General features: G+C 41.2%; 1 protein-coding gene across 8 annotated transcripts in view; it reads left to right on the top strand.

Moving 5' to 3' along the window:
* PIP5K1A (phosphatidylinositol-4-phosphate 5-kinase type 1 alpha) overlaps positions 1 to 19,132 on the top strand; it is a 39,501-nt gene that overhangs the window by 11,641 nt on the left and 8,728 nt on the right. For 4 of the 8 annotated variants that reach the window (XR_009257716.1, XR_009257712.1, XM_058715792.1 and 1 more), the window contains exons 2-8: positions 1,924 to 1,962; positions 10,511 to 10,542; positions 12,491 to 12,571; positions 14,297 to 14,427; positions 14,870 to 14,987; positions 15,200 to 15,352; positions 16,074 to 16,373. Coding sequence is in view for 3 of the 8 variants with exons in the window: in XM_058715792.1 (XP_058571775.1) it covers positions 1,924 to 1,962; positions 10,511 to 10,542; positions 12,491 to 12,571; positions 14,297 to 14,427; positions 14,870 to 14,987; positions 15,200 to 15,352; positions 16,074 to 16,373 (854 nt within the window). In the remaining 5 variants the exon portion in view is untranslated. The remainder of the gene's footprint in view (positions 1 to 1,923; positions 1,963 to 10,510; positions 10,543 to 12,490; positions 12,572 to 14,296; positions 14,428 to 14,869; positions 14,988 to 15,199; positions 15,353 to 16,073; positions 16,374 to 19,132) is intronic. The other 4 variants (XR_009257714.1, XR_009257715.1, XR_009257713.1 and 1 more) reach the window with 1 other exon arrangement.

Raw genomic sequence — 19,132 nt, 5'->3', positions numbered from 1 at the left:
AGCCTCTGGCGTCCCCAAATTATATGTGTACTTCAAACATTGAAGTCAGTCACACACTGCCTCTTAGTTTTTCTTCTGATGGATGATGTCATCTCATCTCCAACGGAAATGCTTCTGTTCTGAAAGTGCAGGGAGAGGCTCTGGTATTAAGGCCAAGTCTGTTTTGTTCTACACTCTGGTGGGGGGAGAAACAACTCTAATGTCGGAGGTTTTTATGGTTGGGAAATATCTTTATTTCAGTTATCTCCTCTTTTAAAGTCAACTCATTTCCCCTTCTGAAGTTTGCTTTTTTATACTTCTCAGAATTATATTGATGGTTTTTCTTTTCCTCTACATTTTCTCCTTCTTAATAGTGAATATTAGTCTGCAAGTAGTTCAGTGCTAACAAGCAAATATATGGAGAATCCCATTGGTGTTTTGCCAAGTGACTAGAAACCAGCCCCTCTGGTACCTTTTTCATCAGAAACATAAGTTAGGGTGGGGCTGAGGACCAAAATGGAGTGCTTCCTTAAGACTGGTCCAGAGTTCTCCGAAAAGTACTCTGTGACGTGGTGTGATGATTCAGTGTTGTATTTTAGCAAACTTGATTGGATTGTTTCCACTTTAGCACTTGACTGGTTCAGCTGTTTTGAAATTATTTTAGTAACATTAAAGATTTCCCAGCTTATTTTCATAATTTGGAGGGTAGCTCTTTTATATTTTTCAGGGCCTGGTATCCAGGAGATGCGCTGAAATTAAGTACCCGTTTTATAGGAAAATACTGATATTCTGGAGGACATGAAAGATAAACCTCTTCAGAGAGAGCCTCTTATATGTGCTGATGAATGTTTCAGGTTGTACAAACATCTCAAAAGTGATTTGTGGCAGAGAGTGAGTGTAGAGGAGTCATGCTTATTTGTAGCTTGGGATTGTGTGCATTCTGGACATTCTCTTTTCACATTTTTCTTCTAGTGTATCTCTGCAGCCGCTCAATATGATTATAATGAGCTTGAGATAATGTGTGAGGAGGGAGTGATATTGGTCTGTATGTGTGGGACTATCTTGTAGTGGTTTACTAGGGAAAGTGGAGTAGTAAAGCCATCCCTGTGTATCTCTTTTCTTTAATTATGAAATTATCTATGTAATTATTTTTTCCAGAAATTTTACATAGATAAGGGAAAAATATTTAAAATTACAAAATCAACCTAATTTTGGATCTTTTCATTGTATGTAAATACATGTGAATTTATAGATAAGTGTTTTACAAAAGTATTGTACTATATAATTTTTTTAACTTTTTTCATATCCTATTCTTAAATATACATAAGAATAATAGTTTATATATTCTATTCGTGACATGATTTATATCACCAATCTCCTTTTGTTTAGATTTTTTTCTAATTACAGTATCTATCCAATAATAGTTATTACATACAATGCTGCAGTAAATATCTTTGTATATACGTCTTTATCCACTTGGCTATTTCTTTAGGATAAATTCTCACTTCTAGGTCAAATTGTATATATATGTTTTTAAGACTTTTTGCTAGGCATGACCAGATTATCCTTCAAGAATGGAAGACCCTCAAATAAAATGTACACACATTTTTTTTTAAAGGGTAGATGCCTGTATACAAATGAGCTTTGCACCTGAAATTTTCTTGTCAATATGAAACCACTCCAGAGTGAAATGATTTGGGTTACAAATTTTGTGACCACTCTTGGGATTTTCTGCCAGAGCTTCTCTTGTTTTTTGGACGTTTACTCAGAACTGCAGAAAAATCGTACATTTCAAGTATGGTGCTGGGGATCGGGTTAAGTAAGCCCTGTTCACAATTTTAAACTTTAGAGGGGTTTTGTTTTTGGTTTTTTAATATGCTTATTCTGCTGTAAGCAAGTAGAACCCTTGAAGTAAGTGATAACTTTCTGTTTTTCCTCATTTAGGTTTCAACTTTCTGTGCTGTGGGGTCAGCCGTAAGAGAGGTAGATCTGATGTGTATCTGTGCTGAAGAAGCATGAGCTCCTCGCAGTAACTAGCAGCCAGCTTCTTTTCCCCATAACAGTGACAGACTTTGTGTAGTGGTCACTACATGGCCTTCTTCTGGGAAGGCTGTGGGTGTCTTGCAAGCATTATTTGATATTAGCTCCCATTTCTCTCTGCCCTTCCCAAAAAAGATGCTATCTTAACACAGAAAGTTCTTTTCTTACAGTTCCACAGTATGATACAAATCAGTCAACTACCTTTTGTCTCCCTCAAAATCTTCACATAACTTCCTTTCCTTTTGTTTCATTAAATTAGTCCAAACTCTTCTTCTTTTCCCTTTCTACTGCATTTTTCATTTCTCTGACCCTTCCCATCCTGTAGATAGGTTTCCTAATTCACAATGCAGATAATAGTTACTAGTTATTTATAGAGCATTTATCATATGTTAAATGCTATACGTGATTTAATTCTCTTAACAGCCATATGAGGAACATGTTATTATTTGCTTATTTTATACATGAGGTAACCAAGGCCTAGAGAGTTTTCACTAACTTGTGCAAGCTTGCCTAGTTAGTGATGGATCAGGTATTCAAACCTCAGGTGTTCTGATTTCAGAGCCCACATTTCTACCCACTGTGCTGCTATTGCTCCCCTGACTAATCTGAAAGTCTGTGTGTGAATTAATGTGATTTTAAACCAGATTAACTATTTATTGTTGAATGGTTACTGACTGAACCAGGAATCCTTGGTGAAGGAGAAAGTAGTACAGAAGACAACTTCCCCTTCTGACCTTAGCTCTCCTAGAAAAACAACAAAATTCTGAGCTCTTCTGTGCATAAGATGTGGAGTTATTAATTCTTTCATTCTTTCAAGAAAGTATCTTAGAAGTTAACGTGCCAAGGATTGGTAACGATTATGCATTCAGTTCCAAGATCCCTAAAACAAAACAAACACAAAGAGTTTGTCTATCAGATGCCTTCTTTTTGTCCACTGAAAATTCAATAATCCTAAAAGCCTTATGCTTTTAATCAGAGCCAGTCATGGTCCCACACACACCAAAAAGAAAACTCTAATCTGAGATGGAGTTCTTTTTTTGTCTCCAAGTTATTGATGTTTTATTACAGAGACAAAAAGGTACTTTTCTATTACTAGTGAGGACCTTAACGTCTGTAAAACTGCTCTTGCAAATATTAGACTTGAAAGAGGTTTCTACTGCTCTAGAATACAGGCATTATTTGGTCCAGAACAAAGATAACTTCACTAAAAGAAGCAAAAGGTATTTTCCTACTCTTCTTGCCAGTAACATTGATGACTGTTACCAGAGGGACAGAATTGTCGTTATTGTTAATTTAAGATGGAGAGGAGGAGGACTGAAGGAGAAGGACTCTTATCAGTGAAAATGAAAAAAAGATTTCCTTGTCTCGAAGAAATGGGAGATCTCAGGGGAAGAAAATTGTGTTCATATTGTCTTTTAGAAGTTCTGAGATTAATTTAGTTTAGTAGAGTATTCTACTTCCCTTGGTGCTTGCTTGGGCTCTCTAGACACTAGGTGGCCAGGAAATTGAAAACAAAACTCTCTTAGAAGAGAGTTGAATTGGGGATTAGGAATGTGAATTCATGTTCTGGCTTTGTCACTACCTTTGCTTTCTGATTTTTGAGCACATCCCTTAATGGTTTTGCTTTTACTTAAAAAAGATTAGACTAAAATTCTCAAAGGCCCTTTTGGAATTACTTTTTTCATAATATAAATGGTTATTGATTTGTTAGCTTGACAATGGGCAAGTAGCTTTGTTTATGACTGAAGGAGCTGAGTTTTCAACTTTTGTTTAAAAATCAACTTTCATCAATAGCTATAGATTTCAGGGGCGCCTGGGTGGCTCAGTCAAACATCTGACTTTCCCGGTTGTGGGAGCCCCGCACGGGTTGGGCTCTGCACTGGGTGTGGAGCCTGCTTGAGATTATCTCTCTCCCTCTGTCTCTGCCCCTCCCCATATCCTGGGGTGTCTCTCTCTCTCTCTCTCTCAAACAAACAAACAAACAAACAAACAAACAAACAAAAAACCCATCTGTAGATTTTAGCCAGACTGAGCTTGTGTATTAGAATTTTTTAAAATTCCCAAAGTAAGTACACCCTTGCATCTCTAGGTCTTTTACATTTTCTTCTTTCTGCAGAGTAACTAGGGTTCGATATTGCCATGGTTGTTTCTATATCATCTATTGGCCCGCTCAAAAATAAGTTATTTGAACGATTAATTTTTTTCTGATGCAGCCTTTTTGTCAAGGCTTCATTTCTTGCTTTCAGTGCTGCAACATTAGTTGTTTAGAATGTTTCTTGGTCCAGGGCCTGTTAATGAGAAGGAGTCCCATAGTCATGAAGGAAACAGACTATGGACATGACGTGGGAATTTAGTGCAATATATAAAGAATTTTACTTCAGAACTTCATCTGGGTGCTTACTTTTTACCAGAGAAAACCTCTCAGAAAGAAGCCAGCTCAGACGAAGTTGATTATCCAGACTTGTTTCCTTCTGTGGTATTTTTTCCCTAAACTTTTAATTATAAAATTTTTAAGCCATACGCAAAGTAGAACGAAAACTATAAAGAACCTCCTGTGCCCATCATCTAGCTTCAGCAGCAATATTTTGCAAGTTGGTTGCATCTATTCTCCCATTTCCCTACCTCCACCCCTTAGAATATTTTAAAGCAATCCCAGTCTTCATGTGATTTCAGCATAAATACTTCATAATGTTATTCCTACAGATCAGGACTGTATTTTAGGGGGAAAAGGAGGGAGGGAGTTATGACATAACCATAGTAGTATTGTCACATCTACAAAATTAGTAGTAGTTATTTATTTCTCCTCTCAAGGTTCCTGTCCCAGAAATCTTTTTAGTTTACTACTTATCTGATCAGCATCCAAACAAGCTTCATACATTATACTTGGTGGATATGGCTCTTAAGTCCTTAATTTAAATGGTTCCCAAAGCCTGTAGTACTGTTTTAAGGGTCAAATGAGATACATTTGTAAGCTTTCAAAGTGCTATACAAATAAACATTTTGCCAGTGGAAAGAAATACTTTCTAAAAAAAGTATCAGCATTTCCGTTGAGTCTTGCAGTCAGCATTAAGGAAAACTAGGAGGATCTGCCCAAGTGATAGCAGAAAAAAAAGAAAAATTTGTGAGCTCCTCTAGGTCAGGAACATAAAACTCTGTCCATAGTGCCTGGCATCGTTCCTGACATGTAACAGATGATCAATTAATAGTTTTTATTTTTTATTTTTATTTTTTTTTATTTTTTATTTTTTTCAACATTTTTTATTTATTTTTGGGACAGAGAGAGACAGAGCATGAACGGGGGAGGGGCAGAGAGAGAGAGGGAGACACAGAATCGGAAACAGGCTCCAGGCTCCGAGCCATCAGCCCAGAGCCTGACGCGGGGCTCGAACTCACGGACCGCGAGATCGTGACCTGGCTGAAGTCGGACGCTTAACCGACTGCGCCACCCAGGCGCCCCAATTAATAGTTTTTAAATAAATGAATGAGGTGGGGGAGCAGAAATAATTCAACATTGAACTGGTGTTGGGAGGTGTTAAAATTGAGCTGGTGAGAGGTGGGTCCAGGACCTTTGTTTTTTTTTTTTAATTTTTTTTTTTTTAAATGTATGTTTATTTTTGAGAGACCGAGACAGAGTGCAAGTGAGGGAGGAGCAGAGAGAGAGGGAGACACAGAATCGGAAGCAGCCTCCAGGCTCTGAGCTGTCAGCACAGAGCCCAACACAGGGCTCGAACTCACAAACCGTGAGATCATGACCTGAGCTGAAGTCAGATACTTAACCGATTGAGCCACCCAGGTGCCCCTCTAGGACCTTCTTTATAGCTAAGCTGTCAGCCTCCATATCTGCCCCCCTTGGGTAATGTGCTGTCCTTTCTTGTAGCACATGCCACATTTCATGGTGTGGACTGATGATGTAGGCTTTTTCAAAATTTATGTATTTTAAAAATAATCTCCACACTCAATGTGGGGCTCAAGCTCATCACCCTGAGATCAGGAGTTGCATGCTTCACTGACTAAGCCAGCCGGGCACCCCAATATGTAGGCATTTTAATAATAATCCTTGAGAGTTTTGGCTTAGATGGGAGAGGCAGGCCCCCAGTTTCTCAGGAGAAAAGTTTTTCCCTGAGTAAAGTAAATTTTAACATTGGAGCTCTGCCCTATACTGTTTCCCTACCCAAAAAGAGAATGATATATATAGATCATGGATATGGATTATAAGATAATAACATATCTTTATCAGAGAGAATTTTTCACAAAGATGCTAGAAAACAAACTTTCTGCTAAACCATATTCTAGTCTTATCCATAGGGATGAATCTCATTTCCCTTAAACATTGGCTGGCTGGCATTACCAAGCCCGGTGTTGCCATGCTGAGTTGGTCTCCCCCCAACCCCCCAACTTCTCCTTCAGTTCCCTCAGCTCCTCTTCCTCCTCCTTCTGTACTTACAGAAGAGAAAGTTTGATTATGAGGTGAACAGGTACAATGCTGTTGACTCTTCGGTCTCATGGACTTCTCTAGTAGACAGTTTCTTTTTTTTTATTTTTAAAAATCTTTTTCAACGTTTTTTATTTATTTTTGGGACAGAGAGAGACAGAGCATGAACGGGGGAGGGGCAGAGAGAGAGGGAGACACAGAATCGGAAACAGGCTCCAGGCTCCGAGCCATCAGCCCAGAGCCTGACGCGGGGCTCGAACTCACGGACCGTGAGATCGTGACCTGGCTGAAGTCGGATGCTTAACCGACTGCGCCACCCAGGCGCCCCTCTAGTAGACAGTTTCTTATTGACAGAGCTTTGGACCAAGTGGTCAAGCCTTAGCAGGTGGTATCTGGTTCCTTGAAATGTCACTCTGTTCTTTATTAGGTTTGTAGACCAACCTGGGTGTTAACAGCAACACTGGTAAAATTCTCTAGATATTTTTCTCTTCCCTTCCATTGTTCATTTTTGTTAGATTCGAGCTCCGGTCTGTGCCACAGGGGCAGAACTTCAAGCAAGGAATAGAGTAAATCTTAGGTCCATGTTCTCCTCTTTGAAGAGAATATTACTTGGTGTGATTGTTACTATTTAGATCCCAATATTGTTCTAACTGCTTCAGCTATAGTGTCCTTGGGATTAATCCCAGTTTTGCGCTTGCTGATAGCTAAGCCATTGGCACCAAAATTCTGCTAAGTGAACTCCTCCCATCCTGGTTCTGGGTACTTTTGCAAGAGTGTAGCAGCTGTAGAGCTACAATTTTTGTGGGCTAAAACTAGCAAAATAGAACTTTTCAGGGAGTAAGAAAGCCATATACCTAACTCTGTGCCTTGAAATCACTTAATCTGCCTTTTTATCTGCATTGTTTAACTCTGTCCAGTGACTACTTCTCTACAGAGGAGGAAATACTGTCAGACTAGGGCTGGATGTTGGCTTTTCTTGGTTCTGCCAGATCGCTTCCAAACCTCTTCCTCTGGGATAAAAAAGGAAGGGATAGGCCAAGCATTGACCAAGGAGTGCAGAATCAGTGTTCGTCTTCTTTTTTTTTTTTTTTTTTTTTTTTAATTTTTTTTTTTTTTCAACATTTTTTATTTATTTTTGGGACAGAGAGAGACAGAGCATGAACGGGGGAGGGGCAGAGAGAGAGGGAGACACAGAATCGGAAACAGGCTCCAGGCTCCGAGCCATCAGCCCAGAGCCTGACGCGGGGCTCGAACTCACGGACCGCGAGATCGTGACCTGGCTGAAGTCGGACGCTTAACCGACTGCGCCACCCAGGCGCCCCAGTGTTCGTCTTCTTAACTGAAAGCCTACTGATTTTCTCATTGAGAATCACTGATTCCATAGTTGCATGTATGCACTTGCAGGAGGGTTGGGGGGGGGGGGCGCGTTGGGAGGAGCCAAGTAATTTGAGATGCTGATTAAAATTTCATGAAGGTCTAGGTAATTGAACATTAAACCTTGCTACGGGCTCAACTTTGCTCTTGCTTTAGAAATCACAGAGTTGGGGCGCCTGGGTGGCTCAGTCGGTTAAGCGTCTGACCTCAGCTCAGGTCATGATCTCACAGTTTGTGAGTTTGAGCCCTGCATCGGGCTCTCTGCTGTCAGTGCAGAGCCCGCTTCAGATCCTTTGTCTCCCTTTCTGCTCCTTCCCCGCTCGTTCACAAGTGCGCTCTCTCTCAAAAATAAACATTAAGAAAAAAAGAAATCGGGGTGCCTGGGTAGTAGCTCAGTCAGGCGTCTAACTTCGGCTCAGGTCATCATCTCATGGCTCGTGAGTTCGAGCCCTGTGTGGGGCTCACTGCTGACAGCTCAGAGCTTGGAGCCTGCTTCAGATTCTGTCTCCGGCTCTCTCTGCCCCTCCCCCACTGTCTCACTGCCTCTGTGTGTGTGTGTGTGTGTGTGTGTGTGTGTGTGTATGTCAAGTATAAACAACAACAACAGAGAAATCATGCAGAAAGAACATATTTGTATAGCACTTTATAGTCTATTTGATTTAGCTTATCTAATCTTTACATAAGCCTTCTAATATAGGTTCTTTTTTAGTTAAGTATAGAGAACAATTTTCCTGATTTAAAAGAGATTTGAACCCAGGTCTTCTGATTTTTAAATAGCTCAGCATGTTGACTCTTGGCTAAAAGGTTATAAGATATAAAAAGGTTAGACTTTTTTTTTGTTGGTGGTGGACACTTTATTGTAGGTCAGTAGCAGTTTTAATCCTAAATCTGAATCATCCTGGTTTATTGTTCCTTGGAAGCTTAGTTTAGGATTCCATTACTAATTTACCTAGTCTTTTACCCAAGTAAGTTGATGATTGAAGATGAAGCATCTCTAAAGGGTATAGATTATTGGGCTCTGCTGGTTTTTCAGTTTTCTGGGTCATTTTATGCAGCATATCTTCCTAACAGCTAGGTGACATTTTCATTGCCTCCGTTTTTGGGAAGAGGAGTGAAAACTATCTGTTCCCCATTTTTTGCCACCCTGACTCACTCACTATCGGGAAGGAAATTTTACTGCTCTGTTTATTGGTAACAGAAATACTTGGTCTGTGGCCTCTGTACAACTAAGGGCTAATTATCACAACCTTGCCTCTGAGCCCAGCTGTATTCTGAAATTCTCAGGGCCCTTGATCAGTTGTCTTAAACAGTCATAATTAGAGCTTTACCTTATTGCCCTTAAACCCATGTGTCTGTTGCCTCGCCATTAATCCTTATACATATAGTGGAACCGGGGTCTTCCTACTCAAGTATTAACTTACATTATTGAAGATCCATCCCATCAGGCTCCTCTTTTTAATTTTCTTTAATATGGCTAATCTTTATTCCTTTTGAATTCATTAGAATTAGATTGAAGTGATATATCAGTAGTCTTTGAAGGTATAGATCAATATTCTCCAATATGAAGGGGAGGACAGTCTGTCTCTGAGTGTTCGTGTGTCTCCAGTATGATCATGGATGAAAGTTATGGGGATGACAGACCCTTGAGAATTGATTTAACCTTTCAGGGTAGGTTTTCTACAGATAGGTTCTTTTAGTCACTTTAGCTAAATATATTCTTACAATCTTTCCTAAACTTAAGTGAATAAAAGTCATAATACAAGATTGAACCACACACTTGTCTTACACATCTGCATTGATTAAATATTTGGTAAGTAAAACTCACTTTAGTAAGTAAATGCCAACAAATTCCTGTTGGGTTTACAGCAGAAATCAAGGTGAGGAGGTAGAGATGCAGAATCTTCATTATTTTGACATTGCATTTTCTCGTCTTTAGCTGCCTCATTTCCATAGATCAACTCTTTACCTTTTTTTCTGAAATAATTAATTAGGGATAAAGCACCATAGATAGGCTCTAAAAGTTCTTACCCTTTTACCTCTATAGGAAAAATTATCAAGCCCTAGACTCTCCAGTGGGTCTTTAGTTATCTCTTATACCTGTTCTCTTTCAGCCCTGGTATCAAATGAGACCCTCTTGACTGATGGTTAAATGTATCAAGAACAGATATATTTTCCAGAAAAAATATCACTTGAGTAAGAAAAGGGACTAGAGGGGCACCTGGGTGGCGCAGTCGGTTAGGCGTCCGACTTCAGCCAGGTCACGATCTCGCGGTCCGTGAGTTCGAGCCCCGCGTCAGGCTCTGGGCTGATGGCTCGGAGCCTGGAGCCTGTTTCCGATTCTGTGTCTCCCTCTCTCTCTGCCCCTCCCCCGTTCATGCTCTGTCTCTCTCTGTCCCAAAAATAAATAAAAAACGTTGAAAAAAAAAAATTAAAAAAAAAAAAAAAAAAAAGAAAAGGGACTAGAACAAGAATGGAATATGCATAAGGGTTCTGTGAGTATGGAGGAAGAAGAGGAATGAATATTTAAAACCCCTTCCCAAAAGGATCTAGTATCAGAGCAAGAGGCAGGGGCTCATGGGTTTAGTTTGATGCAAACCCCTATTGTTTCAGTGTGCTTGATAGAGATTGTGGGTACTAGTGTGTGTGTACACACTTGTAATTGTGTTTTGTTTATTCTTTTAACAGCATCTGGAATCAAGAGACCCATGGCATCTGAGGTGAGTTTTATATTGATATCATGTTTCTAAAGCTTTAATTCTGGGATAGAAGGATACCTGTTTATAACATCTTTATTTTTAACCCTCGGATCTTGGAAGCTAGACTAGATTCTTACATGTCTTTGGTAAGCTAGAAATTATACAACTACCTTTGTTGCAGTTTATTGTAGGTATTAATAGCTCACATTGATGATTACAAAAAAAATTTTTTTTTTAATGTATCAAATACAGTGTACCAGAGAGTAAATAATTTACCTAAGTGCCCTTTAAACACCGCTGTGAACTAAGTACCATTGTTATCCATGTGTTACAGATAAGAAGAGTGAGGATTAGAGGTTCTGTAACTTGCCCAAGGTCGCACAATAAGTGGGATCAATAAGGCTGGGGTTAAAACCTGCACAGTCTGGCACTAAAGCTCACTCTCTGGTTTTTGCTGTTACTGCCTTCTGGTTACATAGCTTTAGTGAATTTAAAGGACAACTTTTAACCATACAGATGCTGTTAATTGCCCAAATTTTTCTTTTCTGTGCAGAATATCTTCCATTTGCTTAACTTTCTTTCTATTCATTATTTCCTAAATCTCTTCTTACTTCTTGCCTCTCTCCTCGGTTTTATGACAGGGCTTCAGAATGCAGACCCCCTTTGGCCTGTGATTTTAGATTTTTCTCTTGAGAACCTCTTTCAAGATCTTTGAGATTCTTTACTGAAGGTTTTCTGACACTAAGGGCCTCAGCAAGAACAGTAAAACTTGAATATCAGGCCCTAAGATCATCATACCCTATTTACACTGGGCTTTTTTGCCTCTGGCTTGTTAACTTAAGGAGTATTGACTTCATGAAGAATACCTTTGTGTCTTGTGCTTCATCTTGATGTGGGGAATTGCCTTCTAGGCTCAGCTGCTGTACTGTGTTACTCCTTCCTCATTTCAGGGGCTGTCATGTGGGTGGAAAACAAAGCCAAAGCTCATTCACAGGAATCTCTTCATGGCCCTGAGGCCCCTGTCTCAGGAGTCCTCTTATTGCCTGAGCTTTTTAGTGCCTCAACTAGCAGTACTTTCATTTGCAAGTGGCTAGATCATTGTTACTGGTGAATTCACTTTGGGCAAATAGTGTTCAGGTCGGGTTGAAGGTTAGAGAGTTAGTAATTTCTGAAAGGAGGTTGGTGAAAAAAAGAAGGTCTGTGGAACTACTTTTAACCTATCTGCTTCTGTGAACTGAGGTTTGTTCTTTTTCCTGGAGCAGCTATTTCGTAGTTCTCTTGTTTCTGCTTTTCCTTAATGATACTCATTTTTTTTTTTTAATTTATTTTTGAGAGAGAGAGCATAGGTGAGTGAGTGCTTGTAGGGGAGGTGGGAGTGGGGGGGAGAGAATCCCAAGCAAGCGCAGCCCGATAAGGGACTCAAACTCACAAACCATGAGATCATGACCTGAGCAGAAACCAAGAGTTAGACACTTAGCCAGCTGAGCCACCCAGGCACCCTGGTACTCATTTTTTAAATGTCATCTTTCTGAGGATCAAAGGTGAAGCATGTGGGGCACCTAGGTGGCTCAGGCAGCTGAGTCCAACTCCGATTTCAACTTGGGTCATGATCCCAGAATCATGGGATCGAGCCCCACATCAGGCTCTGTGCTGAGCGTGGAGGCTGCCTAAGATTCTCTCTCTCTGTCCCCCCTTTTCCATCTCCTCCAGCCTGCATTCTCTCTCTCTCTCTCAAAAAAAGTGAAATATTTGTGCCTAGGAATTTTCTGTGTTCTTTTAGCCAGTTAATTCATTGGGAAGCAACACTAGAGCTGTGTATTTGCACGGAATGAATCTTGTGAAGACTTTATAAAATGTTCTTCTAGAAAGGGTAGGTTGAGTGTTTTGGTTTGTTTTAATGTACCATCACAGTAGCTGTATGGTGTATGGCATGGGGATTGTGTGCTAATTTTGACTCTTCTTTTTCCAGGTGCCATATGCCTCTGGCATGCCCATGAAGAAAATAGGCCACCGAGGTGTTGATTCCTCAGGAGAGACGACATATAAAAAGGTATGTCTGGGGGCACCTGGGTGGCTCAGTTGGTTGAGCATCCGACTTTGGCTTGGGTCATGATCTTGCGGTCTGTGAGTTTGGAGCCTGTTTTGGATTCTCTCTCTCTCTCTCTCTCTCTCTCTCTCTCTCTCTCTCTCTCTCTCTCTTTCTGCCCCTCCCCGCCCCTCCCCCACTCATGCTCTGTCTCTCTGTCTCTGTCAAAAGTTAATAAACATTAAAAAAAAAAAAAGGTATGTCTGGGTGGAACCCTTTCATCTTACTCCAGGAAGGGATAATTCTGTCCCCTTGATGATATTCTCCACATTTTGTCTCATTCCTTGATATCCTAAGCCTTTGTGCAAGAACTATCATACAACTTGGACTTTAGAGTTTACTTGCAGTTCTGGACTACTCTGGAGATTCTCAGGCTTCCCAAGGGACAGTGTTCAACCTTCCATTGAGCATCTATACTTTGTTTAATATGGGGGGTGATGATTTCTTGGAGTCCTGTTTCTGACCCATGTAGATTTTTCTTACATGTGTTCTCTGCCTTTATTGCACTGTCCCAAGTAATAGAGGTGGACTGAAGTCTGTCAGGCACCTGGCCCTCCCTGGGAATGGGCCCAAGGCCCAGTGTCAATTCCACAGATATATGTCGAGCTCTGTTTATGTGCTGAACATTGAGAGAAAAAGATGAGTTTCTAGTCTAATTGGAGAGGCACACACTTAAAAATCTAGTTATAAAAAAAATTTTTTTAAGCAATCTCCACCCCTGACGTGGGACTCAAACTCATGACACCAAAATCAAGAGACATGCTCTACCGCCTGAGCCAGCCTCTAGTTTTAATTTTATTTAGTTTTAATTTTAATGCTTAATGAGGACTAAATAGAAGTACCAGTAATTTAATACTTGATGGGGATTGGGGATGAGGGAAATCATTTAGAGCAAAACTGTCCAGTAGAACTTCATAGTGATTGAAATGTGCTATAATCTGTGTTAATCCAGTACTAGCCACTGGTCATACTTGAATGTGGCTGGTAAGACTGAAAAGGTGAATTTTTAGTTTATTTTGATTTTAAGTTGACAAATAGCCATGCATGGCTGGTGTATTGGGCAGCACAGATCTAGATGATCTGATAATTTCCTATAGGATTGTAAGAGTGGGGCTCTTGACCATAGGGTGGTCATTTTAAATCTAAATACTTCCCGCGGAAATAATTTGAGTCTTTCAGGCTTTTTTCACTTAGGAACTATTTTGTGCCACTCTGTTGTCCTTGGGACACCAATCAGGCTCTGCCTTAAAAGGACTTAAAAGGCCTTTTGTAGCCAGGTAGTCAATCAAAATATCAGTTAATTTTAGTTACATTCTATATTCCATGAATAAAATGGAGAAGCCCCAGGTACTCTGGGGGCAGGAACCTTTGGAGTGAGATATAAGATTGTTGTCTCAGGACGTTATCTTCCAAATGTAGATGTGGATAGGCAGGAACACCTTGCCTAGCTGAGGCTGACTCAGACAGTCTGCCTTTGCTACTGTGTATCTTTGTACCCTGCCAGTCTTTACCAGGCTTAACTGCCGAGTTAAGCAAGAGGTTGGAGGAACTGGATTGCCCCAGCTTAGTCTGAAGTATTAGAAGGGCATTTGCTTTTAGAGTGCTTCTGGCTCTTCCCTCCAGAGTTTTTATTGTTCTGATCAGATTTAATACTAGAATCTTTCCTCTCATTTCTCTTCTGTTTCTCAGACAACCTCATCTGCCTTGAAAGGTGCCATCCAGTTAGGCATTACTCACACTGTGGGAAGCCTGAGCACCAAACCAGAGCGTGATGTCCTCATGCAAGACTTCTATGTGGTGGAGAGTATCTTCTTTCCCAGGTACAGAGGTTAATGTTCATGGGAATTTCCTGGGAAGTGTGGCTTTTTCATATCAACCTGAGGGCAGTTTTAGGGGTTCAGGTCTAACATAGGCATGTGCCCACTGTCCAGTCCTTAACTTGATCTTAGTTGGGGTGATGTGGGACTGGAGAATTTGGAGAGCAGATGCTGTTTTTTGAGTACTTCCATGAACCTCTGGCCTGTGGAGTGAGCCATAAAAGCAATTTAGTGCACTAGGTAAGAGGCAGTGTGATTCTCTATGCCCGTGTCTTAATCCCCATATTGTGCCAATGTCCCGTTAAGTAACTGCCTCTTTTAATACCTCTGGTTCTCTCAGAAGGGATGTACTGACCTGCCTCTGGGTGACTGAGTGTCTGTCCAGGGTAGACTCCTTGGTTGACAGGGACTGGTAAATTATAAGTTCTTCTATTTAACCCTACAGTGAAGGGAGCAACTTGACTCCTGCTCATCACTACAATGACTTTCGCTTCAAAACCTATGCACCTGTTGCCTTCCGTTACTTTCGGGAGTTATTTGGTATCCGGCCTGATGATTACTTGGTAAGCTTCTGGATCTCAGGACCCTATGACTCCAGTACCAGAGGGATCCTCCCAAAGGAAAACCCTCTCTCCACAGTCTTGCTTTTCTAGTCTTTCTTTAGAATAGCATCTGTACTTAATTTCTGTACTTTAGAATTGCATCTGTACTCAATTTCTGGTTGGACAAGCCCTGGTATTTCTGAACCTTTTGCTCTCTTCTTTCTGGGCCCTAGTACTCCCTCTGCAGTGAGCCACTGATTGAACTCTGCAGCTCTGGGGCCAGTGGTTCCCTCTTCTATGTGTCCAGTGACGATGAATTCATCATTAAAACAGTCCAGCATAAAGAGGCGGAGTTTCTGCAGAAGCTGCTTCCAGGATACTACATGGTGAGAAAAGAAGAGCACTTGGCCACCTGTGCTGCCCACTCCACTCTTGGGCAAGGTGGGGGTTGGGGGGTGGGGTGGTTCTTGTCAGCAGGGCAACATGATGTCAGCACTTCTGTCTTAAAGACGTAATTCATTTTGGGGCTTTTGGGCCCATCTCTCTTGCCTCTCTGGGGCCAAAAGGGTTTTATCTGTCATATTTTAAATGTTATTTGGCTTAGACCGTCCTACCCAAAGGTGATATTCAGTGATAATTTTATTTTCTGTTCTTAGTCTACCTCCTACACCAGGAGAATGAGAGTTACTTCCCTTGATAGTACTCTATTCCATCTTACTCTGATTGACTGCCCTTGGAGCTTCTGGAGAAGTTAGTTTTGCTTCACATCACACCCACAAGAATATGCTATACCAAGGGCTTAGAGTTAAGACTTTTTCAATACGATCTTCTCTTCAACCTCTTTGAAAGAATATGTCCATCATACATTGAGTATGCTGACTGATTACTGGATTGGAGGGTCTGTGGCTCAGCTTGATGGTAATCGGATCCCTGAGATAGATGTGTTGGAAAATTGTAAGCAAATATGATGTGGCCTTATGGGCAGACAGATTGGACCTGAACCCCATGTAGCAGACAAAGAAAGATGGGTGGCAACTTTTTGCCCTTGAGTTTCACTGAAAATCAGCTGACTTGTTGTCTGTCTTCTTTTTACTTTCATGCCCACAGAACCTCAACCAGAACCCTCGCACTTTGCTGCCTAAATTCTATGGACTGTACTGTGTGCAGGCAGGTGGTAAGAACATTCGAATTGTGGTGATGAACAATCTCTTACCACGGTCAGTCAAGATGCACATCAAATATGACCTCAAGGGCTCAACCTACAAACGGCGGGCTTCCCAAAAAGAGCGAGAGAAGCCTCTACCCACCTTTAAAGACCTGGACTTCTTACAAGACATTCCAGATGGTCTTTTTTTGGATGCTGATATGTACAATGCTCTATGTAAGACCTTACAGCGTGACTGTTTGGTGAGTTTGTCATATTTCCTTTACTCTCAGATTTTTCTTTACTGTAAAGTAAAGTAAATTTTACTTAAAAAAAAAGTAATTTTTCTTTACTCTCAGAAATTTCAGTCACTTAAACAGGTTATTATTCTCCCATCAAATCTGTAGGAGATGGGACTCAGTTCCTTAGCTCTATATGTCCCAGACTTCATTTAAAATAACTTTTACAGGGGAGCCTGGGTGGCTCAGTCAGTTAAGCATCCGACTTTGGCTCAGGTCATGATCTCACAGTTCGAGAGTTCAAGCCCCGCAGCGAGCTCTGTGCTGACAGCTCAGAGCTTGGAACCTGCTTTGGATTCTGTGTCTCCCTCTGTGCCTGCCCCTCCCCCGCTCACACTCTGTCTCTGTTTCTCTCTCTCTCAAAAATAAACAAACATTAAAAAAAAATTGTTTTATATAAAGTATTAATTACAGGGTACCTGGGTGGTTCAGTCAGTTAAGTGACTGACTTTTGATTTCAGCTCAGGTCATAATCTCCTGTTTCATGAGTTCAAGCCCTGCATCGAGGTCTGTGCTGACAGCTCAGAGCTTGGAATCTGTTTCAGATTCTGTATCTCTCTCTCTTTCTGCTCCTCCCCCGCCCTCTCTCTCTCAAAGATAAACATTAAAAAACATTTAAAAAAATTAATTAAAAAATTGAAATAAAATAACTTTTACATTAGGTCATTGCTGAGCCTTTACATTTTTACATTCTGTTTATCCTCCCCACACCTGGCTTCATTTTCTTCTCTACCTCTCCTAGGCCTCATAATCCTGTATTCTTCTTATTTGCATATCAGCATCATTCCTCAGATCTTGGTCCTGCCTACCAAATCCACATTTATATCTTGGAAGCTGTGTGCTGCTGAAGGAAATCACACACCTGTGTCTACTGGCATCTCTATAGGTTGATGCTGTCCAGCCTCGATATTGTCCACCAGTCCACTTCCTGTTCCTTTCAGCACAGATGTCACATGATTGGGACTGTCTCCAAACCATTTTCTAACTTTTATCCCCCAGCCTTGTTTCTCAACAGACTACCTTGCTCTTCTGTTCCATACCATCCCTTTGTCCTGCCCCCATCCAATTTATAAATATGTCTGCAGTCACCCATCCTTAATCTCCTTTCTGCCCAACTTGGTGTCTTAGTCCAGGTCAGTCCCTTTTGCAGGACTATTTCCTTAGGATCCTGCTTCACAACTTCCTTCCTTTCCCTCCCCTGGCTTCCGCCTCTACCAACTGTTTTCTTTCTACGTACAAACTTTTCTCTCTTTTATCTTAAGGTTAGGAGGGTCCTTTTTCAGTGTGTCTATCTAATGATGTTTCTGTTTTTTCCTTTTCATTTATCTTCACCTATTCTTGCCTCAACCCACTGTCCTGGCTTTTGCTCTCTCTTCAAATGAATTGTTCTCCCCAGTGACGACCTGGGATGCCAAATAGAGACAACTACTTTTTTTTTTTTTTTAATGTTTATTTTGAGAGACCATCCCAAGCAGGCTCCCCGCTGTCCATGCAGAGCCCAAAGCAGGACTTGAGCTCCTGAACTCTGAGATCATAACCTGAGCTGACATCAAGAGTCAGGTGCTGGGGCGCCAGGCTCAAGTCGGTTAAGTGTCTGACTTCAGCTCAGGTCATGATCTCACGGTCTGTGAGTTCAAGCCCCGCATTGGGCTCTGTGCTGATAGCTCAGAGCCTGGAGCCTGCTTCGGATTCTGTGTCTCCCTCTCTCTCTGCCCCTCCCCTGCTTATGCTCTGTCTCTCTCTGTCTCAAAAATAAATAAAAACATTTAAAAAAATTTAAAAATGTAAGCTTTAAAAAAAAAAAAAGTCAGGTGCTTAACCGACTGAGCCACCCAAGTGCCCTGAGACTACTTCAGAGTCTTTCCTTGAATTTTCTGCAGCTTGACAGTTGACTATTTCCACTTTCTTAACATACCTTTTTTTTGTTTTTCGTGACACTTTTTCCTACTGATTTTTTTTTCCTCAGCTGTTACTGTAGGATCTTTCTCTACTCCGTAACATTGTCCATCCTTGTTCTTTGCTTACTCTGCATCTATTTACAGGGCAATGCCTATATGTTAGTTTGAGTCCTTTGGTTGAAAGGACTAGATACAATGGAGCAGAGAGTTGGTTTCAAACTTTAATAAGAATCACTCCTGGGGTGCCTGGGTGGGTCAGTTGGTAAGCATCCAACTCTTGATTTCAGCTCAGGTCATGATCTCAGGTTGTGAGATCGAGCCCTGTGTTGGGCTCCACTCTGGGTGTGGAACCTGCTTGAAGTTCTCTGTCTCTCTCTCTGTCTCTCTCACTCACTCACTGTCTCTCTCACTCACTTTGCCCACCCCCCTCTTTCTCCAACAATGACAACAACAAAAAAGAATCATTCCTATGCTCTCTTCATCCCTTCCTCCACCAACCTACCAAAACACCCTTGGTTGAGCTGCATCACCAAAGTGGGCCACTGGAACTGGTGGGAGTACACCCTTTCACACGCTGTTCTGGGATGGAAGGAGGGTTGAGAACTGTGGGATACAATTCAAGCTCCTTGTTTTTTATTAAAAAAAATTTTTTTTTTTTAATGTTTATTTATTTTTGAGAGACAGCAAGCATGAATAGGGGAGAGGTAGAGAGAGGCACCAAAGCAGGCACCAGACTCTGAGCTGTCAGCACAGAGCCTGACATGGGGCCTGAATCCACAAGCTGTAAGATCATGACCTGAGCCAAAGTTGGACCCTTAACCGACT

This window comes from Neofelis nebulosa, chromosome 2, assembly GCF_028018385.1.
Source record: "Neofelis nebulosa isolate mNeoNeb1 chromosome 2, mNeoNeb1.pri, whole genome shotgun sequence".
Lineage (NCBI taxonomy): Eukaryota > Metazoa > Chordata > Mammalia > Carnivora > Felidae > Neofelis > Neofelis nebulosa.
This window is presented reverse-complemented; position numbering and strand designations above follow the sequence as displayed.